This window comes from Penicillium alfredii (assembly GCF_028826965.1).
Source record: "Penicillium alfredii strain IBT 34128 chromosome Unknown utg000009l_segment0_segment0, whole genome shotgun sequence".
Taxonomy (NCBI): Eukaryota; Fungi; Ascomycota; class Eurotiomycetes; order Eurotiales; family Aspergillaceae; genus Penicillium; species Penicillium alfredii.
In genome coordinates this window covers 2,981,143-2,998,574 of record NW_026622706.1, presented here as the reverse complement: position 1 = coordinate 2,998,574, position 17,432 = coordinate 2,981,143, and the positions used below count along the sequence as shown (strand labels likewise).

At 53.2% G+C, this 17,432-nt stretch overlaps 9 protein-coding genes across 9 annotated transcripts; 5 read left to right on the top strand and 4 right to left on the bottom strand.

Moving 5' to 3' along the window:
* Positions 1–109: 109 nt before the first annotated feature.
* NUU61_007045 (RNA-processing protein PTA1) lies at positions 110–2,765 on the bottom strand (the record flags this gene model as incomplete). Its single annotated transcript, XM_056657570.1, has 8 exons — positions 110–240; positions 316–386; positions 458–1,284; positions 1,336–1,684; positions 1,737–1,940; positions 1,993–2,123; positions 2,181–2,346; positions 2,428–2,765. The coding sequence occupies 8 exons, from the start codon at positions 2,763–2,765 to the stop codon at positions 110–112; spliced, it is 2,217 nt and encodes a 738-aa protein (XP_056510370.1).
* Positions 2,766–3,280: 515 nt separating this feature from the next.
* On the top strand, positions 3,281–3,778 carry NUU61_007044 (uncharacterized protein; the record flags this gene model as incomplete). The annotated part of the gene is made up of 3 exons (XM_056657569.1): positions 3,281–3,294; positions 3,372–3,496; positions 3,693–3,778. The coding sequence occupies 3 exons, from the start codon at positions 3,281–3,283 to the stop codon at positions 3,776–3,778; spliced, it is 225 nt and encodes a 74-aa protein (XP_056510369.1).
* A 538-nt stretch (positions 3,779–4,316) lies between these two features.
* On the bottom strand, positions 4,317–6,875 carry NUU61_007043 (dolichyl-diphosphooligosaccharide--protein glycosyltransferase subunit STT3; the record flags this gene model as incomplete). Its single annotated transcript, XM_056657568.1, has 6 exons — positions 4,317–4,587; positions 4,653–5,781; positions 5,835–6,428; positions 6,500–6,580; positions 6,669–6,692; positions 6,746–6,875. 6 exons carry the CDS (start codon positions 6,873–6,875, stop codon positions 4,317–4,319), a joined length of 2,229 nt encoding a protein of 742 aa, XP_056510368.1.
* Positions 6,876–7,183: 308 nt separating this feature from the next.
* Positions 7,184–7,966, top strand: NUU61_007042 (CSN8/PSMD8/EIF3K family protein; the record flags this gene model as incomplete). The annotated part of the gene is made up of 2 exons (XM_056657567.1): positions 7,184–7,398; positions 7,459–7,966. The coding sequence occupies 2 exons, from the start codon at positions 7,184–7,186 to the stop codon at positions 7,964–7,966; spliced, it is 723 nt and encodes a 240-aa protein (XP_056510367.1).
* Positions 7,967–8,411: 445 nt separating this feature from the next.
* On the bottom strand, positions 8,412–8,867 carry NUU61_007041 (ATP synthase subunit e; the record flags this gene model as incomplete). The annotated part of the gene is made up of 3 exons (XM_056657566.1): positions 8,412–8,485; positions 8,598–8,787; positions 8,844–8,867. 3 exons carry the CDS (start codon positions 8,865–8,867, stop codon positions 8,412–8,414), a joined length of 288 nt encoding a protein of 95 aa, XP_056510366.1.
* A 243-nt stretch (positions 8,868–9,110) lies between these two features.
* NUU61_007040 (uncharacterized protein) lies at positions 9,111–11,297 on the top strand (the record flags this gene model as incomplete). The annotated part of the gene is made up of 3 exons (XM_056657565.1): positions 9,111–9,242; positions 9,300–10,121; positions 10,173–11,297. 3 exons carry the CDS (start codon positions 9,111–9,113, stop codon positions 11,295–11,297), a joined length of 2,079 nt encoding a protein of 692 aa, XP_056510365.1.
* A 915-nt stretch (positions 11,298–12,212) lies between these two features.
* On the top strand, positions 12,213–13,736 carry NUU61_007039 (uncharacterized protein; the record flags this gene model as incomplete). Its single annotated transcript, XM_056657564.1, has 6 exons — positions 12,213–12,389; positions 12,469–12,505; positions 12,589–12,665; positions 12,743–13,122; positions 13,195–13,268; positions 13,360–13,736. 6 exons carry the CDS (start codon positions 12,213–12,215, stop codon positions 13,734–13,736), a joined length of 1,122 nt encoding a protein of 373 aa, XP_056510364.1.
* A 226-nt stretch (positions 13,737–13,962) lies between these two features.
* On the bottom strand, positions 13,963–15,627 carry NUU61_007038 (putative MFS transporter; the record flags this gene model as incomplete). Its single annotated transcript, XM_056657563.1, has 3 exons — positions 13,963–14,068; positions 14,158–14,522; positions 14,587–15,627. 3 exons carry the CDS (start codon positions 15,625–15,627, stop codon positions 13,963–13,965), a joined length of 1,512 nt encoding a protein of 503 aa, XP_056510363.1.
* Positions 15,628–16,236: 609 nt separating this feature from the next.
* On the top strand, positions 16,237–17,385 carry NUU61_007037 (uncharacterized protein; the record flags this gene model as incomplete). The annotated part of the gene is made up of 1 exon (XM_056657562.1): positions 16,237–17,385. The coding sequence occupies one exon, from the start codon at positions 16,237–16,239 to the stop codon at positions 17,383–17,385; it is 1,149 nt and encodes a 382-aa protein (XP_056510362.1).
* Positions 17,386–17,432: the final 47 nt, after the last annotated feature.

Sequence of the window (17,432 nt, the reverse complement as noted above, 5' to 3'; positions counted from 1 at the left end):
AAAACAACACATGCTATCTGGCACAAAGCACCTCGGCAGACTATTAATCGAGTCCTTCAAGATCTTCGATGGACAGGAGACATTGTTTCTTGTCCTTTTCAGGTCGAGTTCATCCTGACGCCGCACCAGACTGCATCTCTGGTGCTGGGGGCGCCCCGTTTGTGGCAGCAGCCGGTGGCTCTGTCGCTTGGGGACGCCATTTGGCAAGGACCTTGCCGGCCGCGGGGCGTGCTTCCTCATCTGTAGATGACCATATGTTAGACCGGCTATTGCCAACATCATCAAGTAGAAAACAAAAGGCGAAAGACAACGTACATGTCCGGTAAAGATCTTCTAACGCGTTCAAACTCATTTCTCGAGCCGGTAAGCGAAATAGAATCAGATACCTGGACGACCAGAGTCAGCAATGAATCCATGACTCGAAGATTCGATGACAGAAAATCCATAATAAACTTACAACAGGGACTGGATGCAGAGGTTGACACGTTCCGGGTCTTTCGCTAGACTGGCCACTCGCTGGATGATGGGGATGGTGACCTCAGGAATCTCGCTCAAAAAGCGGGCCAGCACTTTGATATCGCGGGAATCCAAGTAGGGCAGAAGTCCATCGAGGAGCCGGATCACCCAGGTGTCATAGTGCAAGGGTAGAGTAGGTTCCGATTCTTCCTCGGCGTCGGCACGCTGCGTGACTGCAGACTTCATTTGGACACGGTCATTATACCATTCTTCGTTCAGCCAGGAGATCCCAATACTGAGTCGAGCGCGGAAATCTTCCAGAATGTATCGATACAACGTCTCTCGGATCGAGTCGGAAATGGTGGCACCTTTGCCCGACGGGCCACCTCCCTCCAGACCAGCTGGGGCGCGCGTGGCCAGTCGAGCCAGAAGCACGACCCATGCGTCGCGATCAAATGTGCTCCCAGCAAGCCGTGCAAATCCAAGCTGTTGTTGGCTCTTGCCCTTGGCGGGCGCAGGTGATGTTTCAGCGACATTCAGCATGCCAAACACGCGCGCGACGGCACTCCGCCCGACTTCCCCAGCCTCTGTTTCACTCAATGGAGGCGGTTGCGGTAAGATGAATGGACCCAAAGATACGAAATCAGCCTCGATGTCTGCGACTTCCGCTGCAACAGCATTGGTTTCTTCCGCGACATTTTCGGCCACGTCCATAGGTTGGTATTCGGGTTCGTAATCATCATCTTCATCTGCCACGGCTGCTTGCTGCTGCTGCTGCCGCTGTCGGGTTTGCTCCTTAGTCACAGTTTGATATCGTGTGCGGACCGCCTAGAGAAAGTTAGCATATGTGAATGAGCTTGTTGCTTCAGTATAACCCACGTCGACGGCCTGCGTAAGCAAGGACGGATTGACTTGTGCAAGGAGGGGAACAGCAATCTTCACGACTAGATCGGGCGGAAGCTGTTTCACGTCGAAAGACGAAAGCCCGGCATCTTGTGTCAAAGTGAAAAGTCGATCATAGCTGGTGGGACCTGGTGGCAAGGGCGGAATTTTGAGCAACGGAGGAGTCATGGCATCCAGACGTGCCCGTTTGGCGCTGTCAAGCCCGTCTATCGGCTCATTAGGTAGCCCGCGCTTCCGAGAAGCATCATCAGTCATCTCAAGCTTTGACTGCATTAATCGCTCAATATACACTTGCATCCTACCCGCCAGAGGATGATTCGGGTTCCTACAACAGTCGGTTAGAGTGATCTAGGTAGATGACTACGAGGGGGTCGTACTTCTTCAAGATGTTGACAATCAAGGCCCGCGATGTTCGTTCCATCGACTTGACACTGACGCGGACAGTCGGGGTAAGAGGCGGACGAACATGTCTTGCAGGATAGAAGTCCAAGACCGCATTGACGATTTTGTTCGCGATTGACTGGCGCGTGCGAATGAGGGGGGTGAGGCAGTTTAGAGTCGCGTTGACAAGAAGCGGGTCACTAACTACAAGTTAGAATTCTCATCAAGTAGCGGATCACTTCCTTCAAATACCTTGTTTCTTCTTGGAAAACATCCAACAGACGGTCAAGCAGACCTGATGACTCGGCCTCCAGGTTTGGGATAGACAGAACAGCGTGAGTTCGAGGGACAATGGCCAGTGATGTTTCGTTTTGTTCCGGACGCTAAAGCACAAAAGTCAATCCTGGCATCAACATATCACAGGGGTTGACAGGACATACTCTGGGGTCTGAAATCAAACCGGGCGTCTGAACCTGTACCACGCGTTGAAGGAATTTGACACAGCAGACCTTGATAGGGCACTGGAAAGAATCCATTTTGCGCAGAATGTCTTGTTTAATGGCATTCATCGTCTCCCACGCCTGGCCGTCTTCCGGATGGTTGACACTGCGGTTCGGGCCCGTTAGTATCATATCCCACGGCAATTCCAGCTCGATTATGGACGTGACAGCGCCAAAAGAAACCTACATGTGCCTAAAGACTAGCGGATAAAGACTGGTGGCAGTCTGCACCAAGCTCTGCAGGACCGCTGCGTCCGCCTCGGGCAGCTCCAGGATCTCTCGAACGGTCTGCAGAACGCTCGGCGCGAGCAGCTCCTTCTGCGCTATAGCTAACACCGGGCTGGCAAAGGTCTCTGCCAAAAATTCGGCGCCCCATCTTCGCAATTCGAGTCGCGAGTGAGCTCCGATGATCGGGAGGATGCCGTTCACGATTTGCGGGTAAAAGGCGGCGTCGCCGAGGACGAGTTTGCGGGCGGCATCGAGCTGGGCGATCTGATCGACCACCTGGTCGGTCAGTTGAGCCATCGCTCCGAATTAAAGGACGGGAGGAGGGCTATGCGACAGGCGTGTGAGGGGGCAGGCGAGTCGCGTCGAGACAACGGGAAAGGGAACGATGTTTTCTATTGGGCTCGGGTCGCAGGTCCAACGGCGTGACAGGCGGGATAGATGCGCATATGCACTCCGGAGTACTGCGATGATGGATTGGGGTCGATGGAGATAGTGGGAGGTGAACGACTGGGGGATATGGTGCTGCGACAGCGAAGGGTGGGAGTATGGAGGACAACAGAAGTCCGAAGGGGCCGAGAAAAAGATAAGTCAATGCGAGTCGCAGATTGACCACGGCACCACTAAGTACTGACGACAAAAGAGTATCACTTTGATGATAATGTAAAGCAATTTAGCAGAAAAATGCTAGAAAATCGTGATTTCCCCCGAGGTTGCGCTGCCTGTTGGTCCTCAGCGCCAAGACCGCCCCGTCCGCTTCTGCGTATAGATTCATCTCCGTCCTTCGCTCTCTCACCCCACGCATCTCCTTCGCCATGCCGTCTGGAATGTACGTGAGACTTCAAAAACTCTCCACCTCAATCAACCCCCGAGATTTTATCGACTAACATCACTTGTCTGATCCAGCTTCAACTCCACTTACTACGGCAAGGACTACCGCGCCGGCGCCGCCCTGCTGCGCGCCCGCCGACCATACCTGTTTAAGAATGCCCTGACAGGCCTCGGGCTGGTCGCTTTCTCGATTAGCGTCTGTACGTGAGACCCAAGCCCTGATCGCCGCCGCGGTTGGATGCCGCATCCGCCGTACGAAGAATCATGCCCTCAAGAGCCAACTCTACCGTGTCATTCCCTCCCAAGACACATCGAACCGGCTTTATACGCACTCCTTCCCACAGGAGTCTTTCCAGAACCAACTGTACTGACTGATGTTTTCTCTCCCACTTCCAGTTTCATACACCATCAGCGCTGTCGGCCAAGAAGAGTTCTCCGACGTGAAAGTCCCCGACGCCCCCGCGCAGTCTCAGCAGAAATAAACCAGCTCGCCCTACCCTGACGGAAATCTCAGATAGGGCTCGAGTCGAGTTGAATATGGGATAGCCACCGGCTTGACAGTGAGCGTGGACCATATACTTGGGCGCAAACTCGGAGGGAATGCAAGTGGCCGGCGGCGCCAGCCCTGCAGGGAAAACAGCGACGGTGCAACATTGGGGTTTTCGGAGTCTTCGGGGCAGACGTTTTAGATTCATTGTCTGCCTGTTCAACCTTGTGTTCTTTTTTTTTCGTGTACAGAGTGGTTTGGGATGGACTATGTACAATGATAGTAGGCTCGCGCTCGAATACTCATCTCTGCTCTTCGGCAATCGATTATAGCTTCCATGCGACTACTGCAAGATTACGGTTTATTCAGAAGACATATTTCTCGGGGCATTCATAGTATATCACGTTGAGCTATGGACCCAAAGTATATCAGAAAGAAAGCACCACATGCAGGATGAAAGCAGCCTGCCATGATGTGGAAAGAGTCAAACCACAACATGACACGCCACAGAACAAAATTTAAACAAAGCACGTCTACTCGGTTCTTAGAATGGGGGGACCTCTCTTCTTGGCCGCACGCTTCTTCTTGAGGCCCTTGTCGAAGGCGACAGCGTTGCTGTGGTCGCGGCCGAAGTTGTCCAGGTCTTTGACCTTGTAGATCCGGATGATCCAGTTCTCGCTGGTGAAAGCCTCCTCGAGTGTGTTGAGCTGGGGGGTTTCGGTAGGCAGCTTAGAGCCGCGAACTCGATCCATGGCTTGACCGGGCGGGAACAGACTTTGGTAGTTGTGGTAAGACAGTTTGTACCTGTCGATGCAAGGTGAGCTGTGATATCCAATAGGGAGAAATACGCAGGGAGAGATAACACGTACATCAAACTGTTACGCATGGTCGGAGTAGCCTGGTCGTCGACACGGTACTCACCACGAGCAGTGAAGAACGCACGCTCGCTCACCTCGTCGGGCCAGATGCCCTCGGAGATGCGTACCATCCACAGGAACTTGTTCAGGTCGTCACCCGAGTAGCCCAGCAGTCCACCAAACACCACCAAGACATAGTCCACATCGTGCTGTCGCAAAATTGGGTAACTGACCTCCTCGCGCGAGCTCATCGCCTTGCCCACGGTAGCAATATGGGTGTTGTTCCAGGTGTTGTTGTCGACGAGCGTAGGACGGTCAGCCATACCACCGATCTGATAGCCGTAGTCCCACCAAGACATGATCTTGGCGTTGTCGGGTGTGTTCTGACGAAGCCAGTAGTAGGCCTCGCGGTAGTCATCGATGATGAACTGGCTTCCATCGGGCAGTCGGCTGGCCAGAACAACCGAAGGCGACGAGTACGCGTTGGAAGTGACCCAGGTGCAGTGAGCAACAAACATCAGAAGGTAAATGGTCACTGAGCCCGTCACAACGGCCTTGGAGAAGTACGAGTAGATGCCAACCAAGGGGTTCCGGCCTGAACGAAGCGACTTGGACTCATTTCCGTTTGCCTTGGCTTGGGCGGCCCCCTTGGGTGTCGACATCACCAGGAAGTTGTCGAGAATGCAAGACAAGGCGAGCGCCGCCGCAACGCAAACAATTGGGGTCAGAGTCAGCATCAGACGGACCATGACACCAGCGAAGTAGCTAGCGAGCACGGAGTAGATGACCACAAAGACATGCTCATCTTTCAGCTTCTGGAAGCACACGAACACACCAGCCGGGAAGAGCCAGATCAGGAAGTTCAGGTCAAAGAAGAAGGCAGGCCAGGCAGTCGGCTGGTGCTCGGAGACAGACGCAATGATGGGAATGTGAATCTTAGCGTAATTCGTATCCCACAGGGAGTAGAAACGACCGCTCCATGGGGCAATGACTCCCGTAGCTGAAAGCGCAATGAGTCCAGTGAATGCCAGCCCGAAAGTCAGGAAAACCATGTACGTCAGAAGCTTTTGGAACTGCTTGCCGGGCAGGAAGCTTCGGATAAAATCGGCAAACGCCACAAGTTGAATGAGTCCAAAGACACCTATGAGAGAGTTAGAAGATGAAAAAGTCGAGGGATGGATTGATAAGGCTTACCCAAAGCGGACATGTGGTCACTGTTGCGAATAGGCAGAAATCCCACGAAGGGGATCTGCATACTTCCCAGAGTTCCCAGCGCATACCAGGTGGTATAGCTGATGTACATCCGAGAACTGTACCGACCCATGCAGAGCAGCACAAAGACATGGAGTGGAATGAGGTTGGTGATGAAGACGTATCCACCCCAGGCCGACACCATGTATCCGTAGAACAAGGCCGTCAACGCTCCCCACATGATCGAGCCGTTCTTGATAGCCTTGATCCACAAGAAGAAGGTAAATACCAACAGGAAAATGGCAATGGCTTCATTGTCGTAGCTGCCCGCCACGGATCGCGAAATGTAACCAGGAACGATTCCAATGAAGGCCGCAGCGAGGAGACCAGCAGATGGGGAGGGAGCCATTTCGCCGGTCAAAAGGTACATTGCCAGCGCGGTGAGTCCGGAAAATCCTGGGGCGAGCAGAACGCAAACGTTTCGAATGTCGACGGGGATCGTAAGGAAACGCAGGATGTGGTAGATCACGCCGCTAGTCACCATCAGACCAGGGTATAAGGTGCCACCGGTAACACGTCCCAGAGGGTGCCACGTTCCTGTTAAGAGAAGCAATTCTCGTCAGTACCATGCCATAATGGATGACACGCAGCCACGGGGAGAAACCTACGGTCATCGAACCAATCCCAAAAGCTGTAAAAGCCATTTTGAACCAAGTATTTTGTTGCACGGAAGTTAAACCACGGATCGACTAGAGTTCGAAGGCGTTAATATCTCTTTCTCTCCGACGGGGTCGAGTCTGGGATGCTGTATCTCATGCACAGGGGAGGTGACCATACATTCGTGGATAATACTCTCGAATCCTAGAATTGAGTCAGCATAATGAACCGCTACCAGCTAAGGAATCAATGCATACGAATAACACTGAACAGCCGACTAGACACGGCGGCGGCAGCAATCGTACAGAGAATGAGGATCCGCAATAGACCGCGCGTGTTCCGGCCGGAGCTGCCTTTCAGCAAGGCATCGAGCGAAGACTGGGCCATAATGGCCAGGCGAAGGAGCAAAGTCCAGAGGCAAGAATTAAAACCCAAACATCAAATCAAGGAGTGAGTTGGGGCTGAGCTGCCAATGGTGAGAGTCGTGGGATAGATGGAGGAGGAAGAGCTGCGACAAGGTGGTCACTTCGCTGAGGCTTGGCATCGGGGAAAGGTGCCACCTCCGACTGCTCCCCGCAATAACAACCGCCTTCTTCTCAGTCACTTTCCTACTGCTCCTGGGTTTTTTGTGATTTTCACTCTGAACCTGACTCATACTACAGAGCAATAGCAATTTGGTGATTGTCACATCAGCAATGGAGCTGCTGCCACTTTCTACTGAGCAACTCTCGAAGCTGGCGGCTTCCAATGTGCCACCATCTCAACTCTTCGAAGTCTTGTCGCAATACGAAGCCGAAGCTTGTCTGATCCCTGCAGAGGGTGATAGCTCTCAGACCGACAATTCTGGCTTGGAGTTGTTGAGCCTTTTCTATTCTAGTTTCTTCCTCACCCACCTTCTAACCGATCAAATGTTAGTTTTCTTGGGTGATTACTTTTGGACTACATACTGATTGAAGACCTGGAACGATAGACCCGAAGCCCGTGCCTTGACCAAGCGAATGCCCGAAACCCTCCGGAACAAGGACCCTTCTCTGCAGAATTGCCTGACACTATTACGAGCCGTATGGCAAACCCAACACGACCAAGTCTATCAGATCCTGCGGAGGTTGCCGTGGCCAGAGGCACTGCAGCGACTAGTACAAAGATACGAGAGTATGGACTTGTTCCTGCCAGCTATCTTCCAGTCAAGTACTGACATCAGCTCCATAGGCTTCTTCCAAGACAAGTCTTTGGTTGCACTCAGCCATTCCTACGAGGCAATACGACCTGCAACCGCAGCGGGATATTTAGGCCTTGACCAAAAGGCCGCTGAGAATGGCGACCCAAACATCATAACGAAATTCATCGGGTGTGGATGGACATGGGATCCGGAGACTCAGTTGCTGCACCCTAAACCGATCGCTGTACCATCCCCCCATAACCAGACCACGAATGGCATTCGAGAAGCTATGGCCATGCTTGGAAACCGGGCAGGTTGAAAGACGAGTTGGGAGGCCCGTGTCTGTTTGCTAATGAAAACCCGACACTGCCGAGGGGTTACGAGTATCCCTGAGCTGCGCCTCTGCGTACGAGGACCATGGAGACGACGCCAGAACTAATACTGGCCGACTTCAGATAGTGATAACGCCGGAATGCATAACATGATCTTTTGCTCTTTCTTGTGGTCCAACTGTAGTGTACAGGCGCACGCCAGCCCAGGGTATATACAGGACCCAGGGATAACGTCTAAAAAAAGGAAGAAAAAAAACGGCTCCGTCTTTCGCTGGCAATGTCGCAACTCGGGGGCAAATTAGACCCAAACCAAACAATCGTACAGAAAACGGAGCGGGACCCGAGCGAATCGCTTCTAATACCCTGGGGGGAGGCGCGATTTGCGCAAAGAGATCATTGCGTATCATTCCTCCTCTATACCGTCCATGCCATTTACTGCGACTCCGCAGCCTTAGCCTGCAAGAATGCCTCCAGGTCGAATTTGGGGTCCTCGGGATCCGTGATGACTGCAGGGGGAGGGAAATTGATCAGCGCTGGGTTCGAAAAACAATTCGGGTCTTTCGGATCCCATCATGGAAACTCGTAAGAAAACACCCGGGGGAAAGGAGGGCTACATACGTCCGCTAGTTTGTGTCTTGGGCTCCTGGGGTGTCGTCTTCTTCTTCCACTCGGCCTTGGCCTGCTCGATCAGGCGCTCCTTGCGTGCGTATTCGTGCTCAATCTCCGTGCGCTTCGTCTGCGAGTTGAGAGACGACTGGTGGAAGACACCGTAGAACAGACCAGCCACGAGGGCCGAGTAGCGGAGGACCTGTTTTGTGCTCATGTCAACACCCCGTTTCTGAGAGATGGGGGCCCTTTACTCACGTTGACACCCTGGGTGCTAGCCATTTCTGCAAGGTCTTCGGAAGACAAGGAGGAGGTAAGAAAACAATTAACGGGATACCGAAGGACCGTTCAACAGGTGTCGACCGTCAATGGCAGGGAATCTCCAGGTTGGTCAAGGCGAGGTTTCAGTCCCTGTTCCTGCGCGAGTTTTTCCGGCGCCGTCGGACGAGGCGCTTATGTCATCCCGAGTAAATAAACCGCAACACGCTACGCTGGTAAACGCATGTCCTCATTTACGCTGCCACGATGTCGTCCATGCAGCAGCGCAAGAATGAGATCCTCGCCAAACGAGCCAAGCTTGCGGAGCTGAAAAAGCAGCGCGAGCTCCGCCAGAAGGAATTCACCAACACCCGAACCAGCGTCGGAGATGCTTCAGAGGTAACGCACCAGCCAACGGATTGTGGAGCTTGCTAGGTGTCTGACAATTGTATTTAGATTGTGTCGCCGGTGCCCAGCCGCTCAGACAACAGAGCAGAACTGGATGATCTGATCTCTCGCCTGGTGGATCGCCCGGGGTCGGCATCCATCAGCCACGGCGCCGAAGGCCAGTCGGGGAAGGGCAGCCGACCCAATTCCGTGCTAAGCGCCAGTCAACTAAGTGGAGAGAACGCCGATTCATACGCTCCTTCGTCCAGACCACAATCCCAGTCCATTGCTGTACAGACGGTCGGGGATGAGCCCCTCACGTCGTCTGCACCAGAAGCCCCGCCGCCCCCTGAACCCAAACCGGAGGTCGTCACCTACAGCAAAGCTGTACAGACCGATGTATTAGAACCGCAGCCTGAGTCTGTCGATGGCTCTGTTGAGTCAGATAGTGAAGAGCTCGCCGGAACTACTCGGTCGAGCAAGCGTCTAAGCCGACGGGACCGGGAGCGAGACGAAGAGATCCGACAGAAGATTCGGGGGGAAATCGAGGAGGAATTGAAGGCTACCAACCAAGATGGGCAGGATCCCTTGGCCACACAATCTGCACAATTACGATACCCACTCCGCACACTCGAGGAAGACGAGCTGAAGGCGGTCACTTCGTCGGATGACTTCCTGGACTTTGTCGAGCGGTCGTCCAAGGTGATCGAGCGAGCTTTGGATGAGGACTACGATGTCCTGGCAGATTATGAACTCGGCGGCATCGACGGGGACTTGGAAGAAGACGAAGAGACCGGGAAGAAGAAGAGGGGGATCCGGGAGGTTTGCCAGTTCTGGGATGAGCGATGGAGCAAGAAGCGTATGATCACCGACCTGAGCTTCTCTCCTAAGGTAAGACTCCATCTGTCAATTTATGCACCTCTGTCCGACTGACTCGTTCAGTTTCCCGAGCTCGTCCTGGCCTCGTATACCAAGAATCCCTCCGCTCCCCATGAACCCGACGGCCTTGTCCAGGTGTGGAATCAACATTTGCACTCTCGCCCGGAATACGTATTCCACTCCACTTCCGACATTCTCACGGCAAAATTCTCTCCCTTTCACCCGAATCTTATTGTGGGAGGCTCCTATTCGGGACAGGTGCTCTTGTGGGACACTCGCTCTTCGCGTGCTGGCGGCGGCGCCCCAGTTCAGAAGACGCCTCTCACTGGTGCCGGACACACCCATCCTGTCTACAACATTTCCATCATAGGCACTCAAAATGCACACAATATCTTAACCGCCTCGACAGATGGGGTGGTCTGTGGCTGGACGGTCGATATGCTGTCGCAACCGCAGGAATATCTAGAGTTGACCACCCCTCCTCCATCCAAAATCGAGGATCGTGCGCCGACCAGCATGTCGTTCCCTCAGTCTGACCCAACCTTTTTCATTGTGGGCACAGAAGAAGGTGGCATCTACCCCTGCCACCGATACGATCGAGCAGGCGCCAAGGCCGGCACCGACCACCGAGTGGCGTATCGCGGACACGCAGCGCCGATCATGTCGACAGCATTCCACCCTGCTCGGGGCCCCGTCGACCTTGGAGATTTGATGTTGAGCTCCAGTCTCGACTGGAGCGTAAAGCTCTGGCGCGTCCGACCCCCGGCGACGACTGCGTCCGTGACATCTGGCTCTGCCCATACCCAAGTTGTCGCGCCCATCCTTGACATCACGCGCGAAGATGTCGTCTACGATGCCCGCTGGTCCCCGCATCGACCAGGCGTGTTCTCCTTGGTGGATGGTGCCGGCAACGTCGAAGTCTGGGATCTCTACGCGGACACGGAAGTTCCGGTGGTACGCGCCACCCCCTCCCGTGGCCGCAGCGGCGTCTTGTCCCGCAGCCTCAATAAGGTTGCGTGGGAAGAGCGGGAAGGCCGCCGCCTGGCGACTGGTGGGCTGGACGGCGTGGTCACCGTCTTCGAGGTGGGCAAGGGCTTGAGCGGAATTCCCGAGGAGGTCCCAGCGGAAGAGTGGACGGGCATGAAGCGGCTGGTGGGGAAACTGGAGCAGAAGGATCGAATGGCTTGAGCTTGTTCTTTTCCTTCGTGCCGCCCATCCCCGTGTTTTACTGTCATATACCCCCTGCTTCTCTTTACATCCTTAAGCCATGTGTGTATGTATCTAATCCATTCCCGGGCAGACTCTCGCCCGTCCAGAGAAATAAATGTAAATTCCAGACTGAACAGCCTCGGTTTTTCCTTGATTCTCGAGTATCTCAAGATGCCTCACCGAATAAATCAGCAATTTCAAATATCCCAGGCCTCGACCGAAGAAAGAAAAAAAGAAGTCAAAGTTTCCTAGAACCAAAATTCATGTTTGGAACTCACGCGATCGGAAATCTCCATTCTTGGTGTTCTCTGATATTATCTCCGTTCCACTGAGAAAGGGCCCCGAGCGTTGCAATGAGCTTCTCCCCGACAGAACCCGAGAAGCTTCTCTCTCTATTTTTCCCTTTTCCCTCAATTCTCTTCACTTGGTTCCAGACCGCGTGGAGCCCCAGCTGACTTTGGTGCCATTCCCGCACCGCCGCGCCGGTTCATGATGTCAGGACGGGAGATCTGAGTTGTACCATTGATATACCTTCCCCGGCACCCATGGAACACCGCTGGATTGTAGCTGTTGATACGCCATGTCAGTCTGGCGGCCCCCTACCAGGGCCATGGCTCGCTCGCTGCTCTTATGTTTCCTAAGTCGGTCAAAACGGCGTGTCCGTCCAGCGGGTTTCGCAGATCTTCGGTCGCGTAAATACTTCATTTTGAGTTTGAAGATTTGAGATTTGTAGATTCTGGATAAGGGGAGAATGGTTTGTTAGGATTGCGGGTTTTGGAATATTAACAGGCCTGCGGCGCTTTTTTTTTCCCCTCTGCTTTTTGTAATATCATCTCCCAAGATCCATTCTTTCTCAATGTTGGAACGCGCTCTCCAACCCTCTTTTTCTTCACGATGATGGGCACTGGCTGGGCTCATCGAGATGATCAACCGTATAGCGGCAATGGTCTGCTCGCGGCGGTTGCGACTCTTGCGGCAGTGCAGATCATTCTCGTCGCGCTGAGATTCTATACTCGACATGTGCAGCGCATGCGATATGGCCTGGATGACTATCTCCTCCTGCTGGCCTTGGTATGTTTCATACTTGGTCCATGAATATACGAAAGAAAAGAAAAATAAATATACTGATGTCCACTGTGATGATGGATAGATGGGGAGTCTGGCTCGATCTGCTATTTACATTATGTGTAAGTTGCAAGCGCATTGCCCTGTTCCCATGTATCCAATGGCTCGACAAGAACATGACACTCACAATATATAATATATGCAGTGGCCAAGAGTGCAGGGCTTGGCTATCACATCGACTACATGGCCCAAATGCCCGAGAAGCTGGAAACCATTCGAAAGGTATGTACATGGCAATAACCCCGGACAACAGCCATGACCACCCAAACCCTAACACATACATTTTTATAAAAAAAAAGGGCATCTTCGCTATCCAAATCCTCGACTACCCCTTCGGCGTCACCCCGGCCAAAATGGCTCTAATCCTCTTCTACGTGCGCATCTTCCCCGTGCGCAAGTTCCAGATCTTCGCCTACATTGTCGGATCTGTTGTCGTCGCGCTCGGCGTTGCAGTGCTTTTCGAGACTATCTTCCAATGTCGGCCTATCCCATATAACTGGGATAAAACCATCTCTGGTGGATCGTGCGTCGAGCACACAGATATCTACCGCTATGTCTCGCCTGTCAATGTTGTGACGGGCGTGCTGATCCTGGTAATGCCCATGCCATTGGTGTGGAGATTGCATATCCCGAGGGGACAGAAGATTGCCCTGACGGTGGTGTTTCTGCTAGGTGGGCTGTAAGTTGAAACCCTTCTTACCATTTCTGCCCTTTCAGAAAGAGAATCGAAGACTGACGCTTTGGTTGGTAGAGGAACTGTGGCCAGTATCTTGCGCATGGCCGTGTACTTGGTACAGATCAAAGCTGCCATGAATGATCCAACCTGTATGTTGAGTCCAACGACAGCCCGCAAAATAGGAGACAAGCAAGCAAGAAAGCAAGAATATACCTAGGCCAATTGCTAACATCCTTCCAGGGTACTCCGTCGAGCTGGGCATCTTGACAGTCCTCGAAGGTGCTCTCCTCATCATCGCCGCCTGTCTGGTCGGTATCTGGCCTCTGGTCACCCGCATCATGTCCCGGCGCCTTTCTACAATGCTCATGTGCAACACGCCGCAGGAACGGCAGCACCAATACTGGTACATGCGAGACAATCAGGCACCCAGCAAAAGCCAGGAAGGACTCGCGCGTTGCAGAGAAACTACTGAGGCTCAGCGGGAGGACAGCTGGAGCACGCCGTCATCATTGGCAGATCTCGAGGATCAGCGATGGTCAGTGTTTGTCGACGAGGGCGTTGCTGAGTCTCGCCCTTGTCGATTAGCTGGATCTCAAAATACCCCATATGTAAAATAGCTATAGTTAATAGATATAATAGACATAAAACAGTCTAACCACGGATTGGATATATCTAGTCTACAAATCGCGATGGTATCAACCCGTGTTTCTCGTGGAGGTCGTAAACTATAACACAGCAAAGCCTTGAGCTTCGCTGCTAATAAGTATATCTGAAACCGGGCTATATATGTCCCAAAAGTTAGCCCATGGCACAGAGAGATAGCTGCTACGAACAGAAGATCAATCATACCACGCCCTCTATGGCTTTCAACCCCCGTTTCTGGCGTCCGTTGGCAATGTAAAAATAGAGCGTAAACGCACCCACAATGGCCATGAGAAGAATATGGGATCTAATAACCATGGCATAATCAGTCACCCAGGCCAGCAAATCACCACCAACAAGCCATTGTCATTGGCACTCGGAATAATCAAGACCTACCCAACTGATACCCACACTGCAGTCAAGTACTGCGGGGCCTCTGTTTGCCGGATAATAAAGCTCCCTGCCACGCCGCCTAATCCATTGCATGCGGTGACCGCTGCCGCAGTCACTGCACGCTTCCACTGGCCGACCACATTGTTAGCCTGAAACGCGTTGAGAGCAGCCCAGTTGGAGACATAGGCGCCGGTAGCCAGGAAAGTCCCGATGTAGCGCACGGTCACTTGGGTCGAGACGGGGAGCCCGAGCATCAAAAAGCCGGCGATGAGTATGAGTGCATTGAACGTGACCATTGGTCCTCGGAGATGATAGAAGTCCCCGACCAGGGATGTGAGGAGGACGGGAATCACTGCATAATAGTAGGGCTAGCAATCCTAAATTAGAGAGAGCTGGCTAGGATTGCTGGCTTCAGCCCCGGAAACCACTTACTGGCGTCGAAAGGAGAATGGATTGGTTCGTGGTAAACCCCATGCCCTCAACCAGAATAATCGGCAGGAAATAGGACAGAGAGGTCGACACCAAATTAAGCAAGAAGAACATGCATGCAAAGCCATAGATTTTCAGATCGGCAAAGTTGGCGAGGACTGTGCTCCAGGCGAACGGTTCCGGGACCAGGTCCGCGCGATCGTCCAGGATACGGCGGGCGGCCACACGGGCTTCGCGCTCTGACAGAAAGAAAAAGCTACGGTGAGAGTGTTCGGGAAAGTCCACCATCCACCAGTAGGTGACGATGCCCAGCACGCAGGTAATGAGGCCCTGAACGAGGAACATCCACCGCCAGCCCGCCAGGCCTGCAGCGCCATTCAAGTGGTTAAGACCGAAGTTGACCAAATTGCCCGTAGCAAGCACCAAGACTTCTCCAGACTGCAGAAAGGCAAATCGGAGCTGCTGCTCTCGGCGGGGGTACCAGGCGCTGATCAGATAGGTCAGGCCGGGGTAGATGCCGGACATGGCGATGCCCAAGAGCACCCGTAGGGCGATCATCTGACGCCAGGTGTGAATAAAAGCAGTGCACAGGGTGAGCAGTCCGAAGCTGAATGTCATGGCTGCGAACCAAACTCGTGGACCTGCGAAGCGCACCGCCACCGTACACGGCAGCTGGAAGACCACGCTCGCGATCGTGAAGATGAAAATCGAGACCGAGTACCGGGACTCAGTCAGGTCGAGATCCTGCAGCATGGTGGTAACCGCTGCAGAGGACAAAATCCGCGAGTCCAGAAGATTGAGGCTGCACAAGAGCCCGGCAATGCTGCAGAGACGCACGTCGACCTTCCATCGCACACGTTTCTCCAGAGCAGCCCACTCGTCCCCATCGCACTCATCCTCATCCAGGTTCCTTGAAATTTCGAGGGCTGTTCTATCGGAGACTGCATGAGTGGGGACATGGCCGATTTTCTCGATCGTTGGCTCTGTGGGCGATGGCTGGACTAACACCGTGGTGGGGGTGACTGGGACCTTGGAATTTGCCATTTGAGCTTTTCAACTATCTGGTCTGTGGCCAGATGAGGATGAGATGTTTCACAGAGCTTACAAAGTACCCCAGGAGAATGGCATCGATGTCAGCGTCAGCTTCACCGCAGGCCCTTTTTTTTTTTTTTTTTTGGTCGAGTGAGAGAAGACCATTCGCGTTAGAAACCAGCCGAGGATAGTCTGTACTAAGCACCTTACAGTATATCACCAACCTTGAAAATCATAACTACATTTATGTAACATTCATTGGCTTAGTAATTTAGGCTTATATCGTGGTGTCTATTGTTCTTAAACTGTTTACTCGCCATGTAGAGCGTGGAACAACATCCAAGATACCTTGCTGGGCGACCAGAGTACAGGACCAACATTACAAAATATGGAGATAGTTCTATACATTTATACATGTATATATTTATTTATAATCATAAATAAGGAGAATTATAATGTAATGATATAATAACAAGTCAAGCAGTATCCGAGCCCTAAGCGCGGCCCCACGTCGGACGAATGGAGCTTGGAGTTCCCCGTTCTGGCTTTTTCTTGAAACGCCCTTCCTCCCCTCATCTCTCTCTTCTCACCTCCCCTGAGCTTCTATAACTCAGCTTCACTATGGTCGAGCTCATCAACCCCCCCGATCCTCGCTCGTTACTCCCTCCTCTCCTCGCTTGTCTCCCCACAGCCTTTGTCTCGCCACTACCGCCACCAGCTCTCCTACCACTCTTGTCCCCCATTCTGCGCCAGCGCATTCAGGTCCTCACCTCACTGTCAACCTCTCCCGGAGACTCCTGGCTACAGTTACTTTGTTGGGATGCTGAAAAGGCGGAGCACCTCCAAAGGATCGTGGATGGCGCCGACTTCGAGCCACACCCTGTGTCGGGCGAGATTGAGCTTCCGGATGAGATGCCCATAAGCTACAAACGTATCGATGAAGAAACACTACGTGCGCAAATTGTCTTGCCCGACTACAGCTTGACGGCAATTTATCTCTGGTGCCCGGAAGACGAACAGGGTGGGGGTCGCGGCTGGCGAGTGGCAGAACTCCTGCCCCGAGAAGGACCTGCGGAGGATGAAAAAACATGGGCTTTGTCGATTGGGGATGCGAATTTTCAGGCCAAGGATAAGCTCATGACGGACGCGCTGGAAGCGGCCGAGCGCAATGAGCAGCAGCCCGCAGAAGATGGACAGCAGGACGAGGACGATGATGACGACTACTGGGCCCAATATGATGCTACACCGGGTCGGACCCCGGGAGTAAAGACCCCAGCGTCTGCGGATGCATCGTCCAGTCTGCGACCGGCTGGTCCATCCGAGTCATCTTACTTCTCCCAATACACCGGGGTGCAACCGGCCATGGACAACCACGATCCAGCCGAGGAGCAACCCGAGATTGGTCCATCGTCCCTGAATGGAAATATAGTGACCAATTTCTTGCGCCAGCAGCAGATGAACGGGTCTAACGCCAGGGAAATCTCACGAACTAATGGGTATGCCCCCGGCGATGTGCCTAGCGAAGAGGCTGCCGCGGCCCTGAGCCACCCACGGCCGGCATCTACATCGTCGAATAGCTCTGATGCCGTTTCCAAATTGGAGCAGGAAGCCGAGAGCCGGTCCACCTATGAGGTGGGGGTGAAGCAACATATCGGCACCAGTCTCAAGAGTCTGTTCCGTTTGGCTAAGGCCACGGGCATGTCTCGAACGGAATTTCAGACCCTGGTGCAGACCGAGCTGGAACTGTTGAATGTGACGGACGATGATTGAATTTGCTTTGATTATTATATGTCTGATACCCATGATCATCTGTTGCA